Here is a 24946-nt window from a genome sequence, read left to right on the forward strand (position 1 = left end):
TCAAAGATGATAGCAAAGCAACAAAGTACATAAAATGAGCACAGCAGAAACGTCAGATAGGTTGGACCACTGTGCTTGAATATATATCTTTAAACATTAAAGTTAAGTTAAAATGACTAGAAATCAACAAGTTTTCCAAATTTGTATATCTCTGAAACTGCAATCAATTGCCAGTTTTCTAATCTGTAGTTAATGCCAAAACTTCAAATAGATGGGGTGGGATTTATTACCCATACTGCAACCAGCCATGAGGGACAATCAAGATATTTTTGCTTCACTTTTTGCTACAAAAAATACAGTTAGGGCCTTTTTATGGTGGAGGGAGGGTCATGCATTTTCCCCTAATCACTCAGGGAGGCTCATGGAAAAATACTTGTAGATGTGGGAAGGGTCAAGATTTAAAACACAAGTCTCATCCCAGCCACCCACCTCCTCTGATAAGTAGAGAACAGTCCCTAATAAAGTCTCTAAATGAAACACTTTGAGGCTGTCACAACAAACACCCAGTGTCTTCACACAGATCTACCCATAAACCAATACCTCCATATAACTATATTTTCATGCTGTGGTTAGGGGTAATCTGTTGAAAGCAGTCGTTATCGCAAACCCAGGTCCCTTGACTCAGTGATAGGTGATGCTGCAGCAGCACAGGCTCAGTCAGTGATGATGAGGGCAAAACACGACGTGAGAGGGACGCTATTCCCCTCTGTGTGTGTGGCACTCAAATTTTGAGGAAGTCAAGAAACTGAAGAAAATGGACGACGTGTGTGTGGCGGTGCTTGACGGATTTTTACCTGCACCGACGGTGAAAAATGGGATCTATGCCTTAATGTCGGGGTTCGTGGAGACAGACGGATCGAGGATCTGCACTAAAACAACGATGCTAGCCTGCTAGCTTGCTCTTTGATGTCTGTTCCTCCGGCACATAACGTTACTGCAGGGGTTATAACTAATTTCAACCGCTGCGTTAAAAACTTTTGTGCTTTTATTTCGATTTTTTATTACTCACTAATTAGAGTAACTTAACGTAGACTCAAACTGGCAACTTTACCTGGTGATATTTAGCGTCTTGCTACATTAGTTAGCTGACTTTAGTGTAGCTATTAGCGTTAAAGCTAGCTTAAATATGTTACGCTAATTAACATAACGTTAGCTTGAAAGTCGGTAAGTAACGTTTTAATTTACGTGACAGTGACGTTACAACCAGCTTGGTTCGTTAAACAGCCGTTACGGAGTGATAAACGCTAGTGGGGTTAAGGTATTTGCAATTATTTCCTCTTACAAAAGAACAAACATACCGTTAACGTTACCTACATGTTTTCTATTAACTTCGATAATGGGGTTGAACATAAACGTTACATTTGCAAAACCTGTAATGTATTGCTCTTCAGGGTAACGTTAAAATACAGTCTTTGCTTGTTAGGTTGATTAGAAACTTTAACGACTACCTCACCGGATGGGACCAGAAAAAGAGACATTATGTGACATTTGAGGCAATTTTCTGCGTGTGTCAACATATCAGCTTCCCCTTATGTAGGTTTTCCCTTAGCTAACGTGTGTTAAGCTACAGCAGGAGAGCTGACACATCTGTAAGTAATAAAATTTTCCAGAGCAGCCTCATCAAGTGTGGCTCATAACTGCTAGATATGCGTCTTTCCTCCTTTTTGGCCGTGTTCAGGCCTGCTTTACCCCTTATCCTCGGGCTGTCTCTGGGATGTAGTCTGAGCCTTTTGATGGTGTCCTGGACACAAGGGGATACTGATGATTCCTGTGGAGATGAACTGGGGAATGGGAGGCTTTTAATAGGCAGAGGAGATGCCCCGAGAGACTCAAGGGATGGAGCTGGAGAAGAGGACTTCCAGCCACGTATTGTGCCCTATCATAAGGATCCAAACAAGCCACACAAGAAAGTCCTCAGGTGAGTGGGGAAGTCATGTCTTTGTGAGGTCATACATAATGCAGCACCCTTTTCCCAACATATTTGCACACATCACAGCACTTTATATCTCACGGGTTTGTTTTAAGAAACTGGGAACAATTGGCATCCACAGGAATTCTCAACTTAATAGTCCCACATTTAAATCTTCCCGCAGTTATCTAAATGCTAGTGGCATGTACAATATAGATGGCTAATCAACATCTAAATCTGTTCACAGATATACATTAGCTTCAGTGTGGATGCTAGGCATTTTGATCCAGAGATGCGTTATGATTTCATCCTCTTATATATGTCTTATTTTAAATCCAACAGTGTATCACTGGCTGGCAGTCTTACCCACTCCCATCACATTTTATGTTTGTTTTACAAGAGTTTTATAACTTTGCCTAAACAAGTTTTAGTCTGTTAAGAATATATATTTCTTGTGATGGAAACACGTTGACTGTTATGAAAAATTATCACTTTTATTCTGTTTGTGATTTGATGTCCTGTATTTATTTGCTCTCTCCATTTGTCCTCACCTCTCCAGAACTCGTTACATTCACACTGAATTGGGCATCAGAGAGCGACTGCTGGTGGGTGTACTGACCTCCCGTGCCACCCTCAACACGCTGGCCGTGGCGGTGAACCGCACAGTTGCCCACCACTTCCACCGCACCTTCTTCTTCACAGGCCTGCGCAGCCCTAAGGTGCCTCACGGCATGACTGTGGTTGCCCACGGTGATGACCGTCCAGTGTGGCTGATGTACGAGACAGTGCGTCACCTCCATCAGCATTACGGCTCGGACTATGACTGGTTCCTCTTAGCCCAGGATGACACCTACATGCAAGCAGATCGTCTGTCAGAGCTGGTGGGCCACCTCAGTGCGGGTCAGGACCTGTATATGGGCCGAGCAGAGGAGTTTATTGGCGGAGAGGAGAAGGCACGATACTGCCACGGGGGGTACGGCTACCTGCTATCTCGCAGTCTGTTGGCTCGTCTGCAGCCCCACCTTGACACCTGCCGTAATGACATCCTCAGTGTGAGACCTGATGAGTGGCTGGGCCGCTGCATTATTGACTACCTGGGTCTCAGTTGTGTGGAGGTGCACCAGGTAAAAAACACAGATGTGGGCATGGACATCAATAGAAATATGCATAGAAATAAAAAAAGAAAAATGCATTTGCACAGTTTTATTGATGGAATAACATTTAATTTCATTGTCATTGTTTTTGTGTCTTATAGGAAATGACCTATCGTTACTTTGAGTTGGGGAAAAACGCAGATCCAGAGCGCGAAGACAGCGTACAGTTTAAAAATGCCTTCACAGTCCATCCTATATCAGAACCTAATCTCATGTACCGCCTACACAAACGCTTCAGCCAGATAGAGCTGGAATGGACTTACCTACAGATACAACAGCTGCAGGTTTGTAATACTTAAATGATCAGTGTGTAAAATTTAGTGGCATCTAGTGGTGATGATTGCCAATTGCAACGTGCTGAAACGTCTCCTGTGTGCCAAGCATGGACTCCTGGTTAGGAATCATTCAATGTTTAATGGTCAGGAGGTTTTTACTGGGATTTGAATTATCGGCAGAGGTCTCTTCCTCATCAAAACAAATGGACCAGGTGATTAAAATCAGTAAAAACCACAGAATGAAGCAGTTTCACAGTAAAAAAAAAATGAGTATTTCTCCAGCGTTGGTTAGATTGTAGCAGACAGGCTGCCAGCCCAGCACCTGCTAATGTGTGCTCACTTTTTTCTGTGACAACTAGAGAGCCAGACTTTCAGGAGGTTTTTACTGGGAATTATCTGCAGAGGTCTCTTCCTCTCCAAAACAAATAGACACAGGGAATTAAATTAAATTCTTATTTTCAGGTAATAAAATGCTAAAACAATATACTTACTATACTATATTCTGTTTCTGCCAGTATATCCTACTAAATTCTGCACACTGGAACGTTAACACTGCTTTCTCCCAGGTAGAAACAAGTTTTTATGTGACAGGACAGTATCAGGCTCCTTGGATGATGAGCTCCGTATGTTTGTTCTCCTCTCCACCACACCCCTTTTTTTGAACCAAGGCATAAATTCCTGACTAATACAATATTTAAACATGTCAAAAAGCCAAGACAAGGGATTGGGTGTTTTACTGGGGCATGCATTCCAGTGTCATCATCCTGTGAATATGATCTGTCTAAGAAGCCTTATTGTGTAATTAAAGTTGCTGCTAATGATAGTTCATTAACCCTGTGTTGACTTAACGTTAAATTAATCTTGCACCGCAGAGAAATCAAACATATCATGAAGGCAAATGTTGACACAGTACACAGTGCGTTCCTTTTTGACAGATTTGTGTGTGTACTCATTAGGTGCAGATCAACAACCTGAGTGACCTGACACCAGAGGGGAAGGCCGGAGTCACTTGGCCCATCGGAATCAACCCTCCATTCAAACCAAGAACCCGTTTTGAGGTTATAAACTGGGAGTACTTTACGGAGGAGCATATTTACTCCTGCATCGACAGCTCCCCAAAGTGCGAGATGAGAGGGGCCGACCGTGCGGATGTAAATGCAGTTCTGGAGATTGCAGTGGAGCGCCTGAATGAACGCTACCAGCCCCAGCTACGCTTCCGGAAGCGGCGTCTACTCAATGGTTATCGACGCTTTGACCCCACGCGTGGTATGGAGTATGTGCTGGACCTTGCACTGGAGGCCTACACCCAGAAAGGTCACAGCCAAGTGATTGCCAAACGGGTTAACTTGTTGCGACCTCTAAGTGCAGTTGAGATTATCCCCATGCCGTATGTGACAGAGGCAACGCGGGTGCAGGTCATCCTGCCTGTCACTGCCCAGGATCAGGACTTTGTTGGTAACTTCCTCGACATGTATGTGATGAACACTCTGGACACCCACGACAATGTCCTCCTGACGTTCCTGTTCATCTATGATCCCTTCGACGCACAGCGAGTCAGCCAGACTGATGTGTTTGCTGGCATTAAAGCCATGATCGGGGAGGTGGAGAAGCGCTACGGAGATGTGAAGATCCCCTGGATCAGCGTGAAGACGGAGGTGCCCTCACAGGTTAAGCTGATGGACATCATCTCTAAGAAGCACCCGGTGGACACGCTGTTTTTCCTGGCCAGTGTGTGGACGGAGGTCAACGCTGACTTCCTGAACCGCTGCAGAATGAACGCCATCAGCAACTGGCAGGTGTTCTTCCCCATCCACTTCCAAGAGTACAGTCCTGCTGTCATGTACCGCGACCAGCAGCCTTCTGCCGCCTCCTCCTCTTTTGCCTCAGAGTCGCTGCGAGACGGCCACTTCGACCGCCACGTTTTCGACGAGGCTTGCTTTTACAACGCGGACTACATGACCGCACGGACCAAGATGGCTGCTGACATCTTGGACAACGAGGAGCTGCTGGAGAGTATGGACGTATATGACATATTTGTCCGTTACTCAGGCCTGCACGTGTTCAGAGCCGTAGAGCCAGCGCTAATCCAGAAATACGTGCGGCGAGTGTGCAACCCTCGGTTCAGTGAGGATATCTACCACCGCTGTATCCTCAGCAACCTGGAGGGTCTGGGGTCACGCTCACATCTAGCCATGGCTCTTTTTGAACAAGAGCAGGCCAACAGCACCTAAAGACGTGTTCATGCCTCAAACATACTGCCTGGACACAGAACAATGTGAATTATGGTACTTTTGTGATCCACACACTGAAATGCGCACCCTTGTATTTGGCAGACAGAGGTCAGGATCAGCTAAAGAACAGCGTCGCCTGCTCATGGACACTTTGACAGAGCGAAAATGTGCTGATGCATACGTTCCTCCAGCTGAAAAAGTCTCTGCTCAGTACATATGAGTACCTCTGGCTTATGACTTTGTCTTGTCTAGACAATTTATGAGTCATGGAGGTTTATGGACATGGACCGCAGTTACCATTGACGTATTCTTACAGAAGCCGAGCAACAATATTTATACTCCTCTTTTTTAAAAAAGGAGGCTGTGTCTTGAAGTAATAAATGAACAAAGGCCTTTATTGTTGATGATTAACTGAGAAAAAACTTGAGCCATAAGTCTTCCTTAGTGAAGATGTTTAAAAATGATACTGGAAACAAGCTGAAGCTGTCGGCTGCCTTTTCTTTTTTAAGAGGTATTAAAGAGTGATAATTCCGTTCAGAGTTGTTTCTTTATTCATACTGCTCACAGTGTGTAAAAGGCTTGTTTCAGTCTCATTAGATGGAGAGACAGCTGTTTATAGGGATCTGTATATGCAGCATGCTTGAGCAGTCCCTCCTGGAGGTATCTGTTATGTGCTTGACAGAGCTGAAGAAAAGGCATTATGGCAGAAGAATCTTGCGGTCAGCAGTGATGGGGTGCTCATATTCACAGTAATATAATGTAGTCTTCCCAGTTTGCCTAAAAGCTTTACTGCAGCGCCTGGAGGCAGTGAACAGTTTGTTCCAGCAGCCTGCCCCGCCTCGTCTCCCCACATTAAGTCAGTAAATCTCCAACCCGGCCCGGGCCTCCCTGGGTTTTGGCGAGTATTCTGTACACACGTCTTTGGGGAGAGAAGTGAACCCAGTGCCCAGTGGGAGGGTCGTGTCTACCTCGCCAAGGTCCGCCGTGGTGTGGGTGGTTAACCTTCACAGCGAGATGGTTGAACAAGCTGAATGGCTTACTTCACACAGCCTCCTCCTCCTCCTCTCTTAAAGGGGTGAGACGATCGCACTGAGGCCCCTTAACCTCCCCCCACCCACAGGACTCCTCCATGTGAGAGTTGTCGGGAGAATAGCGGAGCAGCAGAGTGAAAGAGGCTCTTTCTGAGGTGGGAGCGGGGCTGCAGTCAGCATTACACCACCGCTGCAGCGTGCTGTGGAAAAGGCCTCCACCTGCTTCCTTGTGGTGAGGTCAGTGAACAATAAAATGCCTGTCTGCCACCTTCTGAGGAACGCCTCGCTCATGCATTTAACCACCAATGAGCTTGAGCACAGAATCAACACTTTACATGCAGAGTATGAGAGTGTTCTTTTAGTGAAGGCTAAGTTAGCAGGGCTGCACAATTATTTGCATAATAGGTTACTGCATTTTCAGATCCCACTGATATTTGGAATATGGAAAAAAAAACATTTGATGTCACCTATTAAATGGAGTTCTGTGGTGGAAAATAAAGATGTGGATATCAAAGAATTCATCTGAGTAATTCTGCCCTTTACATGTTTGAAAGTAACTGTTTATTGAAGTCACAACAACTTTTTAAAGGAATACTTTTGCCCTTTAACAATCATTTGTATATCAATTACTCTCGCTGTGTTACATTTAATTCAGGAAGAAAACTTTTTTTTGTCTTTTGTCGCACTGAACTAAGAATCCAAAATACGGAGAGAATTCTTGATGAATTGAAGTCATTGGGTCTGTGTTTAACAACAGCAAAACTATATAAAACATCAGTCTACAAACTAAAACATTTACAAGTGTTTTAAATGGTAAGTTTTAAGTGAAAATGCACGTGTTTGGAAGGTACTGAGCACACAATGGGATAAATGAAACTTGGATTATACTGCACAAGTTGTATGAGAGTTTGTAAACTGATGTTTTGATATAGTTTTGCTGTTGTTCAACGCGGACCCCTATGACTTAAATACATGAAGAGTTTTAGGCATTTTTGGATTCTTAGCTCACTGTGGAGGCATGTCAGAAAAACGGTTTTCTTCACAAATTCAAAGTAACAAGGGGTGAGTAATTGATATACATTTGGTCATTGGGGGTGAAGTATTACTTTCTAATAAATATCAAATTTTATCATTTACCTGGAATTACAGGTAGGTTAGTCCTACAATGACCTCAGGTATCTGTTGTTGCCAGCAGGCTGAGGATGTCTTTTGATGGCCAGCACGAAACTGGTGTACCAGTATATGTGCTCATCTGATCACCTCACCAATCTCATACAGTGTAGACTTAGCTTGTCTTACACAGAGCAAGGCCTATGTAGTATCTATAGTCCAATGCATATATGAAAGTTGAAAGATTTAACTTACTGCCTATTGAAAAGCTTTACACAATATGGATTTCAACTCAAAGACTATGTGTTTTGCCTTGGTGTACAGTATATAACAAAAAAAACAAACTATATTGAAATGTACAAGAGAAATTAATCTGTGCTTTAAGACCCAACTCGATTTTAAGTGCTGAAGGCTGACAAACAAGATCAGGGGAGAACAGATAAAGTAAAATGCAAGGATGTCTCCAATCATTTTGTGCTTTCTGTGTTTATCCAAAACTAATTTAATCTATGTGTAAATCAACAGAAAGAGAATGTAGCAAATTAATTCATGCACTCTCTAAGATGAAACACACTGACATGTAACTGCACACGCCTTGGTACCACAGGTAGAACTTGTAATGCACCTTTTAATCCTTTGTGATTACTCACCATCAAATATACATTTAAAGAGACAGTTCACTGCCCTTCTGTGCAGAGTTTGCATGTTCTCTCCTTGTCGGCATGGGTTTTCTCTGCGTGGGTTGATGGTGACTCTAAATTGGCTGTAGGTGTGAATGGTTGTCTGTCTCTATGTGCCAGCCCTGTGATAGTCTGGCGACCTGTCCAGGGTGTACCGCGCCTCTCACCTAAAGTCAGCTGTTATGGCTCCAAAGCTGAGTGCCATCTAGTTTCCTTTTTTTTGGAGAGAAGGCAGACATCTCTACAGCCAATATCTCCAACACTCCACATCTCACATCAAAACAATCTAGACTGATAAATAGCACTACAGGTAAGAGGAAAAATATGTATGTTTGATTTAAGGGTGAACTGTCCCTTTAAGATCACTGCAGCAGCAGCAGTGCTATTTGTGTCATAGTATGCATACACTAAAACTGACCCAGAGGTTGACCCAGCTAAATTACTGATGAACTTTGCAAAAAGTATTTTATAACCTTTAAATGTGGAAATAAGAGGCCTTAATGTCAATGACATTTACTGTGTACATGTATTGTTGCTGGTTCTTAAACATCCTACAGAAAGCTGAATCTCTTCATAGTAAAAGCTACAATCTAGAGTTGCTAAACCAGATATAAACCAGAATTCATGCCTTATTTTGTTTGTATGGAGCAATGGCAGAAACATCAAACACTGAAGGACCAGCTCTACAATTTGTAGCTTTAGGAATAACTTAAACTCATTTTCCTTTTGAAAAATATCAAAAAAGCATCCTGGCTTTTATTTCAAGATATTTTTTGACGCATAATATCACCTTGGAAAACATTTAGAAGTTAGGTCGCTTTAAGAGGTTCAGTTTGACACAATGATATGTAAATTTTTGCAGCAAAGCACCAAAAAAAAAAGTGATGACATTGTTAACCTAAAGGGGAAGCTGTGGTCTGAGTAAAGTTTCTATTACGTGCACAAGAAAAGTGCCTCCACTTTGATGTGTTGTAGTCATATACATGGATGGATAACTGAACGGGCCCACTAGGCACAGGCCCAGGGGCCACAAGTATCAGGGGCCCCGCAGCCTTCATTTGCAAAGTGTCACTCAAATTATGAACCAGGAAGAGACTCAAAATTAGCACACAGAGAAACAAAAAGACCACAAAGAGATGCAAATGAACTGCAAAGAGATATAAAATGACCAAATAAACACACCAAACAACCTTAAAGAGACACAAAACCACAAAAAAGTGCACAACAATTAAAGAAAGATGCAAAACAAAAACAAAAAAGAGGCAAAACCACCACCAGTCTGTGTGTCTTGCTCCTGTTCAGGAGAGGTGGTGGGGCTTTTTCCATATCTCTGCCCAGGGGCCTGTTGTCTCGTCATCCGCCGTGGTTATAAAGATGGAAAAAAAGACACTTCAGATACTGTGGCATTTACAAACTTTGGCAAGCGCTTCTTTATTTACATCCAGGCTGTCTCGCAATGTCACAGCTGTTTTCCCTTTTTTCTTTTTTTTCAGTTGAATGTAATCACCAAACGAATTTGCTCTTTACAGATATACAGTGTTATTATGTATACTATCATCTCCCTGTTGGTGACGCTCTGACAACAGTGTAAACAGAGAGAAAGAGCACTTCCCACTCTTCACAAACACATGCAGGGAGTGAGACAAACATGTCCACAGTATGTCAGGGTGTAGCAACAGGAGACGCAGTAGTCTTGTTAACGTTTCCGTCAGATATTCTGATGCTGTGGCGCTCGGAGCTGAGGTCACCCAGGAGTTGCAGCTTCTCGTTTCCTCCACAAGAGGGTGCAAGTGAATTAGTGACTGTATGACAACAATGTGAATGCCCTGGCCATACAAAGACAAATCACTCCTGGTCAGACGCAGGACTAAGATACTACCATTGACTACTGTTTCTCCTCTAACGAGTGCAGTTAATATAACTTAGTCCTAGTAACAAAAACACAGTTCAGAAAAAATCACACCTACAGTTAGTTGCTGGTAGGGCATATCATTTTTGGCAAAAAAGTTTCCAGAAGGCATTTCAACAAAAGTCTTTTGCTCGTCACATAGACTGCTATGCCATCTTTTTATATTTACACACACTATCTCATCAGATGTAGTAATTAATGTCCATGGAGCATGCATAGGTCATCGTGAAATCATCCAATCACTTTTTGTGTATGCTGGGATAATAAAGGTCTCACCCGTGATGACGAGTCCCGACAACAGAACTACAGCACAGTGCAAAGAAACCCAGAAAAAGGTTCCAGCTCAGACTGCTGACACAAAAAAATCCTCCATCTGACATTACAACATATACATACAAGTCAAGTGTCATTAAAAAAAGTGTAAAAGGAGATCGGTGCAGATTATATCGTGTGGTAACAGCTACTGAGATTCAAAGCGAGGGAGGTCTTTCTTTGTTGCAGCTTCCAGCTCCCACGATAGTTAACGGGATGGACCTAAAATAAACCACCCCGACCCAAGATAGTACACAGAGGAACACTAACATTCCTGCCCTACTAATTCAAAACTCATGGAGCTCCCATAATGCACCATGTAACTCACACCCCCCTCCCCAAAACAAACACACACAATAGTCTGTCGTATACTGTACAGTTGGCCCTCTTCAGGGAAAACATATTTACATTCACATCTCTAGAAAAGAAAAACTTTTTTTTTTTCTTCTTCATGTAACATAAAAAGTGTAGAAATGGACAAAAACCTCCAGACCTGGGCTCAAGTGCTCGCTGCAATAACAGTTTCAGGCTTTGTTTATAGAGACCTGAGGCCTAATTGGCTACAAAAGGCAAACATCCAGGACTAAGCCCCTTTCAAATTGCTCAGATTTGTCACAACCACCTTACAAGGATATGTTTTTGCAATTTCTGTTAAACCCAGGTGAGGATTTTTTTTTGCCCACTTCTATTTCAGTGATCGTGTTTCTCTTCTTCTTGTTGCAACCTTTGGTAACACCTTCAGCACATTGACTGGCAGAATACTACACAAGGAAGAGGCAGTGAATGACAAAACAAATCAGTCGACAAGTCCCAACATGTAGAGGCATATTTGTCATTTTGCTATGATTAAAGGGACAGTGCTGATTTTCTGAAGTGGGGCTCTATGAGGCACTCATCCACTGTCAGTGTATTACATACAGTAGATGGCAGTCAGCACACCCCCAGTTTGGAGAAGCAGGCAGTACTGCCACAGAAGCTCAGTGATGTAGTGCTGTGGATGATTTTTGTAAGCTAAATGTACTTTAGCCACTTTAAAAAGGCCTATCTAAAAAATGTCAGCATTAGTCGAAGTGGACGCCATATTGTCAGGCAGCCCTTTCCTTTGGCTCTGCATTTTTTCAACCATTTAACTTGTGTATTTCTACGCATAAGCATGGTCACTGTATTGTCCATCAGGTTTAAAGAGATAACAAATACAAGAAAATTTTAAAAATCTGTAATTGAGAGCTACGATGAAACGCTGTTCACTGTGGAGACAAAGGGATACCTTTGTGAAAGAGTGTAGAGAAGAACAACTTCTATGGCTAGGGACTGAACGGGCCGGAAAACAGAGTAAAAGGGGAAACTTCTGTGGAAACTGGAGGTAAAGAAAGAGCACAAGCTAACAATCAAAACGCTAAATGCATGCTTTTGGACCCAGAGAGCTACTGCTGCCATGAGTGGGACTTGGTTCCAACATGACGTGAAGTTCTTTCTGAACCACCAGATGCCAGCGCTTCACACTTGACTTCTTGTTTGGTAAGTCGTTTCAATTACTTGTAGCTATTTAGCATAATTTTAACTGGCAATTTGCTTTGCAATTAGCCAAAACTGTTTTTATTTCTCTGTTTTAAGCATGCACCATCTTAAACATCTTTAGCAAAGTGTCATTTCAGTTGGATCGAGAACAGCCTTTTCTCACCCCCAAAACCTAACCTGAGGCATAATACAGTGCACGGCACAGTTGGACTTTTGCGTAGGAATATATGTTATCCGGTTGAGAAATGTAGTGCCAAAGGAAAGGGCTGCCTAACCGCAAGGTAATACGGTATAGAATATTATGAATATACTGTCCACTTGGACTGATGTTGATTTCTTTATGTTGCCTTTTTTTTTTATTCACAGCAGTACATTGCTGAGTTTCTGTGGTGGCGGTATGCCTGTCTGCTTCTCCAAACTGGGGGCATACTGACCACCATCTACTGTAGGTAATACACCAACTATGGATAAGTACCTCATACAGCTCCTCTTCAAAAATCCAAACTGTCCCTTTAAGGGAAGAAATTATGTTGATGATCAATACTTTGCTTCTCCTTCATTAAAACACTATTCTCTTGGTGATAATACTTAAGTTACCTAATACTGTTGTCGGAATTACTGTAAAAAGAAGTCTGTTTACTGGCGAATGCGACTAAAATGAGACACACTGGAGGTTTTCCAATTGATTCACTCCAACCTGAAAATGAATAAAATAGATAGAACTGATTCCCTGCAACCCAATGTGTCACACTGTAATCTTCACTTTGCTGGTGTAATTAATCAGTCTTGAAAAAAAAAAACAAAAAAAAAAAAACACCACTCTCCTAATGAGAACAAACAAAAAAAACACACACAGTCACACTCACAATCAAACAGAAAGAGTTGGAACACATAAAATACGAAGACTTATCCAGAGCGCCGTAAGGATTGACTGTGACACCGGGTTACATCATGTCGGACGCAGCAGCAAACTCTTTCAAGATGAGAATCCGAAAACACAGCGGTGTGTGAGCAGCCGGTTCAGAGTCTGTCTTGACATGATTGCGACGTATTTACAGAAGCAGAGAGGAGCGATGATGGGGGAGGTTTTTGTTTATTAGGCAGTGAGTCTGAGGATGCTTGCGGTCTGAGGGGCTCGACCTCTGAGGGTGCAGCCGGATACATGCGGTTAATGATGATGTCCTCACAGTCCTGCACAATACGGGAACAAATATGCAGTGGACGCGCGAGATCTGGGCTTCTTCTGGGCCACACGTCCACATCGCTGCTGTTGTGTGAAAAACTCCTCCTCTAGATTCCCTTTTCATTTCAAATCTTTGGAAAGAAATTGCATTTTCTTTCATCATGAAAGCAAAGGATGTTTTTTTTTGTTTGTTTTAGTTACTTACATTTCTAGAGGTGTAAGGTTTCACCAGACTACAGCGATGACCTCACACACATCCAAACATACACACACACAGCTCTGATATCAGATGCAGGGATTCAGGAGGGCCTTGGTTTAGGTGTTGCGGACAGCTAAGGCCTGTTCCAGCTCCTGTCTCCTCTGCTGGATCTGTCGAGGAAAGAGGAGAAAAGAAATACGTCATCAGAGCTCCTGGAGGCAGAGCCAGAGAGGGGTTGTTGTGAAGTGAGCGTAAAAGACATTTCCTCACCTTGCAGTAGAAATAGCGGCTGACAGCCTCCTGGGACCAGGGCTCGTGGTAAAACGCCGCCCTCCTCTCCTCCTCAGGGTTCCCCACCACGTCTGTCATTAACTACAGCCAATGAGAGGGAAGTCATTAATGATAGGACTAAATCATAACCAGCATAAATATTATATGTGGCAAGACGAATGGCAAGTATTCAGGTCTTTTACTGAGAGGTCAACTTCAGTATTTTCAAACCTGGACTCAATTTTCTACTGTTTATGTCTAAATGACTAATGGGAGCAACTGTTTTTGAAACTGGTCCAGTTCAGATGGGGGCTGCAGCTGGCAGCCGCAACACAGACTACAATGTCACCATTCAGGGCATTTGTGCAACGCCAATGTGCTTAAAGTGTTTGTTTTTGCCACTGACAGGCTCAGATTTTTATAAAATGTGTCTGACAACATTAAAGTTATAGTTGGTAATCCTGTTCAGAAACACTTCTTGTTATATTGGGTGAAATGGTCCTTCCATCCTGAGAGTAGTCAATACATAATGTGTTCAGAAAAAGGAATGAAAAAAATCCGACCTCTGTGGCAGCTGCAGGCCTGTAAAAACTCTGACCAATCCCTGCCATTCGGTGCGAATGGAAAGATACAATCAGATGCCTTCATGTCTCGTCCTGCCCGAGCCCCCCCTCTGTCCCTCCCTCCCTCCTCCCTGTGTGCACTCATCACGTGCCACCGTTGTCGCAAATATTCAGCACACTCCTCAGCAGAAATACCGAGTTAGCAGGAGTTTGCTGAACAATGGCAGAGAAAATGCAGCCAAAACTACCACTTCCAGCGTTATTTTTAACGGCTTGCCCCGCTAAACAGGCTGAGAAAGGAAAGTCAGAGGCAGAAAAGGCTGCGACGAAAAAGGCTTAGGATAAAGCGAGAGGACAAACCAGACATCAACATCCGTGCAGCTTTTGAACAGTGAAGACAACTGAGGGAGCTGAAGGGCCTGAAAAGTGATGCAGAGGTTGCTGTCTTTCTGTTGGACAGGTCATTATTTGTTTGCTTCGGGGGGATTTGTTATTTTACTCGGCTCTCCTCTGCCCTGCTGACTGCAGGATGCGCGTTCAAGCTTGTGTGGGGCCGTGGCTTTGTACGGAGCACTGACGGGAGGGGGAGGAGGGGGTGGAGCTTAGAGGAGGTGCCGCTTTCAAATCTTGCTAGCTCTCCAACATTACCAACTACCTTTAAGTAGAGGATCCCTACAGAGACAGACCTTTTGTGAAGATTAAGATTCTTTCTCTTTAACCAGAAACAGCCCCAAAATTGCTATTGTCAAACTCACCATGCTCCATTTAAATAAAACAGTAATTTTAGTGTGTATAGAGGCAGCATATTTTCACATCTAACTGGGGGAATTATGGGTTTATTTCAACCAAACCAGAACTGGTCATTGCTAGATATGTGAAAAGATGAACCAAGACAACTTTTGTATAGTTTGTTTCCGTTGACTTTGAATAAAGTGTGTTTTACAATGATAAAATTACTGTTTATTTAAATGGAGTCTGGTGGGTTTGGCTATGGCGATTCTGTGGCTGTTTCTGGTCAAACAAAAACAATCTTACTCTTAAACAGTAGGGATCCTTTCCATGGTGTTGTCAGACATTAAGAGGCAAAAACAAGCATTTCTAATGGAAATAAAATGATATTGACATTGAATTGATATTGGACCAATTTCAAAAGTTGTTGTCTCCATTACTCCCTCCCCTCCCCCCATTACAAAACATGGGAAAAGGGTCCAGGTTGTAAAATACCAAAATTACCTTATTAATACGGTAAAACTAAGGTAAAACTCCTACATTAAAAATCTTATGGAAGTACAGAAGTATCTAAGTATCAAAGGAAAAGTACTTTGGCGGCAGAATGACTTGTCAGTGTGACATTATATTATTATGTATACAGTGTTGGGAAGGTTACTGTGGAAATGTAATAGGTTACAGATAAGTAATGACCCTGTTAAAAACATAATTAACATAACCTTTTAAATTACTTCATCAAAGTGCTGTAACATATTACATTATGTTTTTATTACCTTTTAAACAAATGTTTTAAGCTGGGCAATGAAGCTGAAATATGTCAGGAAATAGTCTATGCCAAAAAGAGACACCAGGAAATAGTCCATGCCAAAAAAGGCATCCCTGCATTGTGAAAAGATTCAAAGCAACAGAATAAATGTTGTACATCCTTTCACCAAAAAGAATATGTTTGAATGTAACCCCTTTGTAATCATCAACATTTTGATTAGTAAATGTAATTTAATTTTTACTTAACTGTATCTGATTCTAATAACATTGATTTAGTAATTTAATAAAATGTAACTAGTTACTCCCCAACACTGTATATGCAGCATTTTTTGTAGCTGGTGAAAATAAAGCTAATTTAACTGTTTAAACTGTTGGTTAGTTTAGTCTACAAATAATTTATCATTAATATATAATACATCACATAAACTGAAAATATATTTAGTAGGACCTTGATATTCAGAGTAACAACAGCTGCTAGAACCCTCTGCATTTTAATATCCACCAGAAACAAACAGTATGCCCAAATAAAGGCAGCTGGTTGTTTCAATGGAGCTTTAAATTGACTCGAGTGTGCGTGCATATAAATATCAAACCTTAAGGTCTCGGCTCTGGGATTTGAGCCAGTCCTGGATGTAGCCCTTGGGATCTCTGGAGAAACTGAGCATGAAGTCCCTCTGGATCTTCAGCTGGTTGATGGACTCGATGGTCTCATGGATCTGAGAAAGGAGCAGTCACATACCGCGCATCAAATCAATTTCTTTTGTTCATTTGACTCTAAGTGTAAAGACAGCAGCGACCACAGCTGAATAATCTATGTATACTGATACAAAAATATCCAAAATGGCAAAATGAAATAAAAATGATTCAGTGTCAAGTCTCAGAATTAAAATCATTTCCACACACAACATTTATAAATCAGAAACACACAGTTCTACAAGAAATGACAGGTTTATAGATGTTACCATCAGGAGAAGCAACAACAACTAAATATGCACTTCAGTATAGGCAGTTCTACAACATGCAGCTGTGCTGAAAGTATGGCAGTAAGTGTTGCCACCATGGCGGGATATGTAACTTCAACACAACTCCTAGAAAAATAGATATTCAATACCATTTTTGACACTACAGGAAAAATCTGACATTGAGGGGATGAAATAAACTATTTCTTAAAAGATAACCATAAAAAGGCCGTAACATGACAAAAATGACTTTTCTTGGCTAGTAGTAGAGAACAGTAGAATGACTGTAGTTAACTTTAATGATAATAGACAGCAACAAAGCACAGCTGATAACGGTATATTGATGCTGTGGAAAATCATTTTGAATATTCAGAATCAATACATTTTGATACAATTTTTGACAACAATAATGGCGATATTCTCAAAAGTACAGGTGAATGAATTGAAAAAAAAAAATAGATGAAAAAAGAGACATATCTCTGCCATCATGAAAAAAAGAGAAGAATAATTTTGTGTTCATACATTTAACAGTGGTTTGAAGAAGTACTCTGATATAAAAAGTAAAAGTAGCAATAAAACTGTGTACAAATACTCTGTTACAGGTAACAAAATTTTATTCAAGTAAAAATGCAAAAGTATTGGCATCAAAATACCTTTACGTACCAAAAGTAAAAGTACTCATTATGTAGAGTGGCCATTTCATATTACATTAATGGACTGTAATTGGTATCGTGTTAATGTGTACATCACATTTATATTGTAGCTCATAAAGGTGGAGGCAAACTTTTATTTCTTCATATACTGCTGGGTTTCTTAACCTGTAATAATCTTTTTTTTTTTGGTCGTTTCACATTTTTTTAATGATAGTACAGCCAAAGATAGACGGGAAGGCGGGAGAGATACAGGAGATGGCATGCAGTATGGAGCCGAACCTGTCCCACAAAAGACTCACCATAATATATAATCATTTATTAGTGGATTTATATGTTTCATTATTATCTGAATTTGCAAAGTAAGTCGTATCTATGGAATCAAATAAATGTAGTGGAGTAAAAAGGACAAAAAAACTTTTGAGTTAAGTATAAGTACCTCAAAACTGAACTCAACAACAGAATTTAAGTAGATATACCTCCACCACTGAGCGGTGATACTTGCTGGTGTGTGTGTTTTGTACCACCGGGGACAGTATTATTGAATTTTGAACAAATGTCAGCTTACAAGTTCAAATGTGTCTGTTAAGCATAAATCTTTCCAACATTAACGGCATCCACATTTAAAACTGAAGGGCGTGAAATCCACTGCAAACAAACTACTCTATTAAACAAAAGCTCCTGTTAAAAATATATGCAGTAAAATTGGTTGTTCCCATGAGGCAGCTTGGTTTGGGACCTCGGTGAGATTTACAGCACCAAAGGTGAATCAGTCCACATTATGTAGTATTTTGTGTTCTCACCTTGTTGTCAAGCGAGGCAATCTCCTGCTGGTTGGCGGTGGAGAGGAGGAAGCTGCTCATCTGACCTTTCAGGGGGTCTTCCACCTCCACGTCGATGTCGTAGCAGGCCGTTTTCTTCTGGTCGTTGGGATCCACGCTGACAGAAAGCGAACGTTAATTTATGCAAAGGAAAATCATTACAGAGCCGAGAGAGAGATCTTTCAATAAATCCTTAAAAGCATGCCACAGTGCCCGAAGATTACTGAATCCATGTTCCCTACTTAGACGTCTCTTTTCTTTTTTTGTTTGCATTTGTACAGTGAATAATAACAGTTCTGAGTGTGTTTATGTGACAAACCTACAAAAGCATTAATTAGGTTTTGACTGTGCAGTCAGCTGCTACCACGTATGGTTTATGAAGTCCAATGGCCAACACTTGTGGTGCAGGAGTGGTTTATTAATCTTATTATATTTTATTTCTTATTTGAAATGATCCTATTTTTATATTGAGCAATAAAGTTAATTGAAAGTAAAAGAAAAACAATACATCCAAATTAATAAGAAAAGTCTTGAAGACACATTTTCTAACTCATGAGGCCACACTAAGAAAACAAAGAAAAGTTTTATAGCTGTTTTAATAAAATATTTTTTTAAATGTCACTTCTTTCTACAAAAGCAGGAACAAAATCAACATACATACATATCAAAGTGCAGTACCTAAGTATAATATTGAGTTGCTTGTACTTTACTTTACAGTATTTCCATTTTATGGTACTTTATACCTCTACTTTACATTTTGGAGGCAAACACTGTGCATTTTATTCCACTACATTTATCTGACAGCTGTAGTTACTTTGCAGATTTAAATTATTAAACCTTGGGTATGCAGTTTAATGTTGGTGTTATTCAGGAAAAATCCCATAATAACCTTTGAGTATATTCTAATTAAAGTGGTGTGAGAGAACACTAGACCTCTGCACCTCTGCTTGGCTCTGTTTTCAGGCTTTAGACAATCTAGTCCAGATGGAAGATTTTGGCCAGTCACAGGTCATTTCAGAGAGCAGCTGTCAGCCATGTCAATTACTGCTTATGAACTGTGGTCAAACTGTCAAACTAGGCAGCGCTGATCAAATATGAATCAAGATTCTGTTCCTGCATTGCCTATTTCTCGCCTCAGATGTTTTCAGAAACATATTTTGGTGGACTGCTGGAAAATGAGAAATTTTGTGACCCGGCTGCCATGTTTAAAAAAGTCAAGCTAAAACGAAGCACTGCCCACCAGTCGGAGCAAATGTTCTCATTTTACAGCTAAACAGTACACTGAAAAGATAATCTGAAAACATCTGAGGTGAGAAATAGGCAATGCAGTAACAGAATATTGATTCATATTTGATCAGCGCTGCCTAGTTTGACAGTTTGATCACAGATAACAAGCGGTGATTGACATGACTGACTGGCTGTTTTCATGATGCCATGAGGAGCACAAAGAGGAGAAGGAGGAGCATGAGTTTTTTTATATGCCTTGTGTACTACTGTCAGGACATGGTGACAGCTATAAAAACCATAACTTTTTGTCATATTTGCTAAAAAAGTTATCTGCAGTTTTAATACAAAACATAAAATCAACTAATATATTAGACATTATTATAGCCTGAGCTACCTGGCAGCATATTAAAGTAATTAACATGAGCCTCACCTCTACCAGCTGTATTATGTATGCATAAATGCACCAATAATTATAATCCAGTAACATATATTTATTCTGAAATGGGCCATTCTGCATAATGAGCATTTTTACTTTTGGTACTTTAATTATACTTAGATGCTTTTGATGTACTTTTACTTAAATATGTTTGCAACTGAATATTTTTACACTGTGGTACTGCTACTTTTACTTAAGTAAAAGATCTGAATACTTCTTCCACCACTGCTAAAACTCTTTCTAATACATACTTCTTTATACTTTTGTCACCTTGATCTTAGTCAGGATTTTTCCTGGTTACCTGCCTGAATAATAAAAATGCTCACACCTTAAAGTTATACAAAATGCTGCGGGAAGACTGTTAGCTGGATCAAACAAAAGACGTCACATAACCCCCATTTTTAGCCTCCCTGCACTGGCTTTCGCCTACTTTGAAAATACTACATGGTCTAGCACAAGCATGTATTTATGAAATTTTAGGGTTAGGCCCCAATCTACCTGCACGCAATCTCAGATTGTACGACAAAAAACCTACTAACAGTCCCCTGATTTAGATTTACAACAACAACCTCTCTGATTTCTTTTAAATCACTAATAAAAACTCATTTTTATAAACTTGCTTTTGTGTATTATCTTTGTTTGACACGTTTTCTTGTTAGGAGGGTGCAGACGTACTATTTTGTATAATCTGTGACTCACTTTGACGGTGAGAGGTACTACATAAATAAATCAAGTTAAATAAGGTCTATATGCAGTGAAACAGGAATCTACCTGATGACATGGTTGATGACGATGGGGTCGGGGGGTAAGAGGAGGTTGGTGAGACGCTGAGGGATCTCAGAGAACTTCAGCCGAGGACAGTCAAAGATCTGTGGAGGTAAAAATATTACGTGTGTTTAGAGTAAATTAATGTGCCAACACACATATCACATGGGGTGTATTGATAACTTTGGCAAGGTCAATTGATTTTACAAAAAACTGAGGCATGTGGGTACAGACTTTATATAGTAGTCAGTGCTGCAAGATAGATATATTTCATGTTACTCACGTTGTCCCAGTATTATCAGATTCTCAGCAACACTGATATTAATATTAATGCAACAGCAGTGAGATTTACAGCACATAGAGTCCCATACCTGTTGGAAGTACTTGTCACAGTTGATGTACTCCTTGTCATGGGAGTCCTGCAGCTTGTTGGTCTTGACGTACTGCCAGAGGGCCTGGATGATGCAGGAGCGAGTCTGAGTGTGAATGCCAAGCAGGCGAGCCAGGCGAGGGTCCAGCTTAAACTGGGGAGGCTGCGGAGACGATATAATCGCATTACAACACTTTTGCACAAACGCCCACCTCGGAGCCTTTACATCATCTCATCTGACATCCTTATCATATTTCCTCCAGCGTGGAGACGGGTGTCAGGTTCAAAATGGTCTTTAATGCACTCTGTAATGTTTCTGTAGACTGGTGGTTATCAGCGACGCGAGGCCTGCAGGTTGTCACTACAACGGCCGATTTCATGGCACAGATTAGTCACAGAGTAGTAACAGAGAGAGAGAGAGAGAGTCTATTTGTGGTCAGAGGAGTGAGACTGTGTGGCGCCCTCACCTGGTAGTCCAGCATCAGCAGCAGAGTGCAGCGCACGCTTACGTCTCCCGGCCTTTTCACCTGGAAGCCGTCCGTCTCCTGAGTGGTGGGCGTGCGGTGCCACTGAAAGAGCAGAGCACCACGTGTTCACTACACACCCCATGCTGAGGCTGTTTGTTCTGACTGAATGATCAATTTCACACCATTCTCTTTGTTTCACACATTAGTAATAAGAATCGCTGATTAATTCCTGCTTAGAAGCCCTCGAAACCTTTTTTATTCTCAACCAGCGTCTTACTATAACACTATAACCACCTACCTATAAATGCTGAATTATGTTGAAGGTTTAAAGAAACAGTGTGTAGGATTTAGTGGCATCTAGCAGCGATGACTGCAGATTGCAACCAGTTGAAATTTCTCCTGGTTAGTATAAATATTTAACAATGTTCTACTGTATATCAGCCGCCATCCATTCGAGCAGATCCAAAAAGAGCCAAGGGCAACCTCTGCCTTTATTTTCTTTAATTCTTATGCTGTCTGCTTTAACCCTCCAACATCGTAGCTCCAGTTACATTGCACATGAGTCATGTGCCATAGCTCCCATGGGGTCAGAGACCGGTCCCAGGCTTCATCTAACAGCCTTAGGGGCTCGGTGGAAGATCTGCTAACTCACAAACCAGCAAACCGTGGGAGCACAGTCATACTCACAAAAAACATGGCTCTCCTCTCTTTGGCCCAATTAGTCAAACAAAACACAAAGGTAAGCAACTAACCACCATAGCAGGCAGAAGTAGCAGAGCGCAGTCCTCACAAGATGGCGCCCCTGTCTCACACGGTGTAACATACCTTCATATTCCCTACACCTACTTTAAATCTTATTGTTGCTCAATACTGAATGTTATAGAGAGATAGAAAGATTTCAAAACCAGTTTCCAGGGGCTTTAATGAATCTGCAGGCTGTCTGAGGCTGGAGATTTGGCACAATAAACAAAAAGAAAACAAAGAAGCCATCTGAGTGCACCTGTATCTGGCAGACTTGATCTTGACCTAGAGTCTGTGGTTTGATGAGAGGTTAAATTTCTGCAAACCAACCATGCACAGTGTGCCGAGCAACCAAGATAGCAAAAGGTTAACCATGTGGCTGTGCAGCTGAATGTTATCACACTCAACAGGATCACACTGTCAGCGCACACATGAAGTGAAATAACAGATAAACTAAATATCAACCCGCTCAAATACAACATAAGACTCTGTGATTCAGTCTTTGCATTCATCGGAACCTCTTCTGTATCTAACCGCAGATGAAATGCCTTTTACATCTCCATATTATCTTAACTGCTCAGGAACTGAAAAGAAAAGCACTTTAAGCACCATCTTCAGTACAGTGGATTGCAGTAACTTGGCATGCTATACAGAGTAATGTTTTCCTCCAACCAATGGCTGACTCAGAACAGATTAAGTGCTGATTGTACCTCAAGGTAGAGAAAAATTTCTTTTGATGGAAAATCATTCAAAGCGATGCACCTCAGTGCCTTGCCAAAATACCCTCTTAAAAGGAGGAACCTTGAGAAGTCATAATTTTCACTTTGGAACTCCTAAAGTGGGTTTTCTAAAGTCAATACATTTTGTGAAGATACAAAGTGAAGGGCAGCTAATGATTGTTTTTAATATGTAAGCACTTGTTTTCTCCAGCACTCACACCTGCATGTTAAAACAACCTTGCAATTTTGAAAAAAACAAAAAAAACAAAAAAAAAACCCCACAACCTCTATTTTCTGCTGTCATAGAAAATCAAGTTATTAAAAAAGGAAGAGGGCAGTCCACTCTCTGTCTCTTTTACTGTGTATTTATCCAACGGGGATGTCAAAAAGAAGCAGGTTAGTTGGGGTGATTGCAGCTCAAGCTTAACCAGGCATCACAAAAAAAAAAAATGTTTTCAGTGTACGTCTCTCCTCTGCATGATGAAGAGGTCGTCACTGACCCTGACTGACTGACTCTGAACAGTCCGATTCACGGATTTGAGCCACATACAAAAACTCTTTACTAGCTATTGATGGATGTGATCTCGAATGAAAGCACTGACCTACGAAGGGACAAAACAAGTTGTGCGGACTGTGAATGTTGAAGAGATAAAACTTCAATTGAAGCTACAGTGCGGAAAAATAAGCCATTTCTTGCAGAGATTATGAAAAAATGTCTGCTTCAAAGAGCAGCTTTGGTATTTTACAACCTGGACCTTATTTTCCCAAATTTCTGTGTCAAATTAAAATGGAGACAACAACATTGCAACAGGCTGCAATGTAACTACTTTACGCATTTGTACGTCTCCTAAAAGTGCTTTATTAATCTAAGTGTCTAACAACATTATGGAAAGGATCCCAACAAAGGCAGACCTTTTTATTAAAGAGTAAAATCCTTTTTGTTTGACCAGAAACAGCCACAAAATTATGATCCCCAAACCTACCAGACTCCATTTAAATAAACTGTAATTTTAGCGTGTATAGAGCCAGCATATTATCATGTCTGGGTGAATTAAGGGTTTATTTCAACCAAACCAGAGTTGGTGATTGTTGGAACAGTGGTAAACAAGCCAAGACAACTTGTGTGTCTGAGTTTTATTTTGTTTCTATCGACTCTGAATGAAGTGTGTTTTATGATGATAAAATGACTGTTTATTTAAATGGAGTCTGGTTGGTTTGGCGATAGCGATTTCGGGGCTGTTTCTGGTTAAACAAAAAGGTCTATTCTAGTAGGGATTCTTTCCATAATGTTATCAGACACTACTAACAATAATCTGAGCCTGTCAGTCACAAAAACAAGCACTTTTAGTGAACTTAAAATGATGGTTGCACAATTGCCCATTCACGTTACATGGCAGCCTGTTTCACTGCTTCCAGCTGCAGCTCTCCCACTTAGTTCTGGAACAGTTTTGGAAATTGTTGTGTTCATCAGTCACATAGACACAAACATATAGGAAAATAGGGTCCAGGTTGAAAAATGTTGGAGTTACCCTTTAAGAGAAGGTCTAATCAGGCAACATAAGTAAAAACACCTGTGCAGGTGGACTACAGGTGTGTGATGGAACTGAGCCATTGTTCATAAAATTAGCTTCACCGGTGATATCACTATCAGCGCCTTAAATATGAAGCTAGCTTGACTTAGCATAAAGACTGGAAATGGGGAAACAGCTGGCCTGGCCTGTCCAAAAATAACAAAAAAACCACCTCTAAAGCGAATTAATTATTAACATGTTTTCATTTGTTTAATCTGTACAAAAGCCAAAGAAAAAAATAATTTGCAGTCTTACAGGGCAGCCTTACGATGACAAACTAACAGTCTCCTGGCTGTAGCTTCATATTCAGCGGACAGACATGACAGCGGTATCGATTTTCTCCTTGTCTCTTTGCAACAAAAACAGTAAGCGAATTAGTATG

General features: G+C 41.0%; 2 protein-coding genes across 8 annotated transcripts in view; one reads left to right on the forward strand and one right to left on the reverse strand.

Annotated features, from left to right (window-relative positions):
• Positions 1-23: 23 nt before the first annotated feature.
• On the forward strand, positions 24-7770 carry chpf2 (chondroitin polymerizing factor 2). The gene is made up of 4 exons (XM_049565346.1): positions 24-1918; positions 2469-3033; positions 3165-3347; positions 4295-7770. The coding sequence occupies exons 1-4, from the start codon at positions 1647-1649 to the stop codon at positions 5567-5569; spliced, it is 2295 nt and encodes a 764-aa protein (XP_049421303.1). The 5' UTR covers positions 24-1646; the 3' UTR covers positions 5570-7770.
• Positions 7771-9533: 1763 nt separating this feature from the next.
• The window catches only part of smarcd3b (SWI/SNF related, matrix associated, actin dependent regulator of chromatin, subfamily d, member 3b), a 56275-nt gene continuing 40862 nt past the window's right edge, over positions 9534-24946 (reverse strand). For all 7 annotated transcript variants that reach the window (XM_049565174.1, XM_049565176.1, XM_049565175.1 and 4 more), the window contains 7 exons: positions 21534-21635; positions 21068-21229; positions 20703-20800; positions 18251-18386; positions 16432-16554; positions 13782-13883; positions 9534-13681 (listed from right to left, as the gene is read on the reverse strand). In XM_049565174.1, coding sequence (XP_049421131.1) covers positions 13628-13681; positions 13782-13883; positions 16432-16554; positions 18251-18386; positions 20703-20800; positions 21068-21229; positions 21534-21635 — 777 coding nt within the window. In that variant the 3' untranslated portion in view covers positions 9534-13627. The remainder of the gene's footprint in view (positions 13682-13781; positions 13884-16431; positions 16555-18250; positions 18387-20702; positions 20801-21067; positions 21230-21533; positions 21636-24946) is intronic.

Source organism: Epinephelus fuscoguttatus, linkage group LG21, assembly GCF_011397635.1.
Source record: "Epinephelus fuscoguttatus linkage group LG21, E.fuscoguttatus.final_Chr_v1".
Taxonomy (NCBI): Eukaryota; Metazoa; Chordata; class Actinopteri; order Perciformes; family Serranidae; genus Epinephelus; species Epinephelus fuscoguttatus.

What these genes read in the sequence shown, in the direction of transcription:
- chpf2 (XM_049565346.1), top strand. Translation starts at nt 1,647, where the DNA reads ATGCGTCTTTCCTCCTTTTTGGCCGTGTTCAGGCCTGCTTTACCCCTT. An exon ending in CCACACAAGAAAGTCCTCAG is followed by an intron (nt 1,919 to 2,468) that starts GTGAGTGGGGAA and finishes TCACCTCTCCAG; the next exon opens with AACTCGTTACATTCACACTG. An exon ending in GTTGTGTGGAGGTGCACCAG is followed by an intron (nt 3,034 to 3,164) that starts GTAAAAAACACA and finishes TGTGTCTTATAG; the next exon opens with GAAATGACCTATCGTTACTT.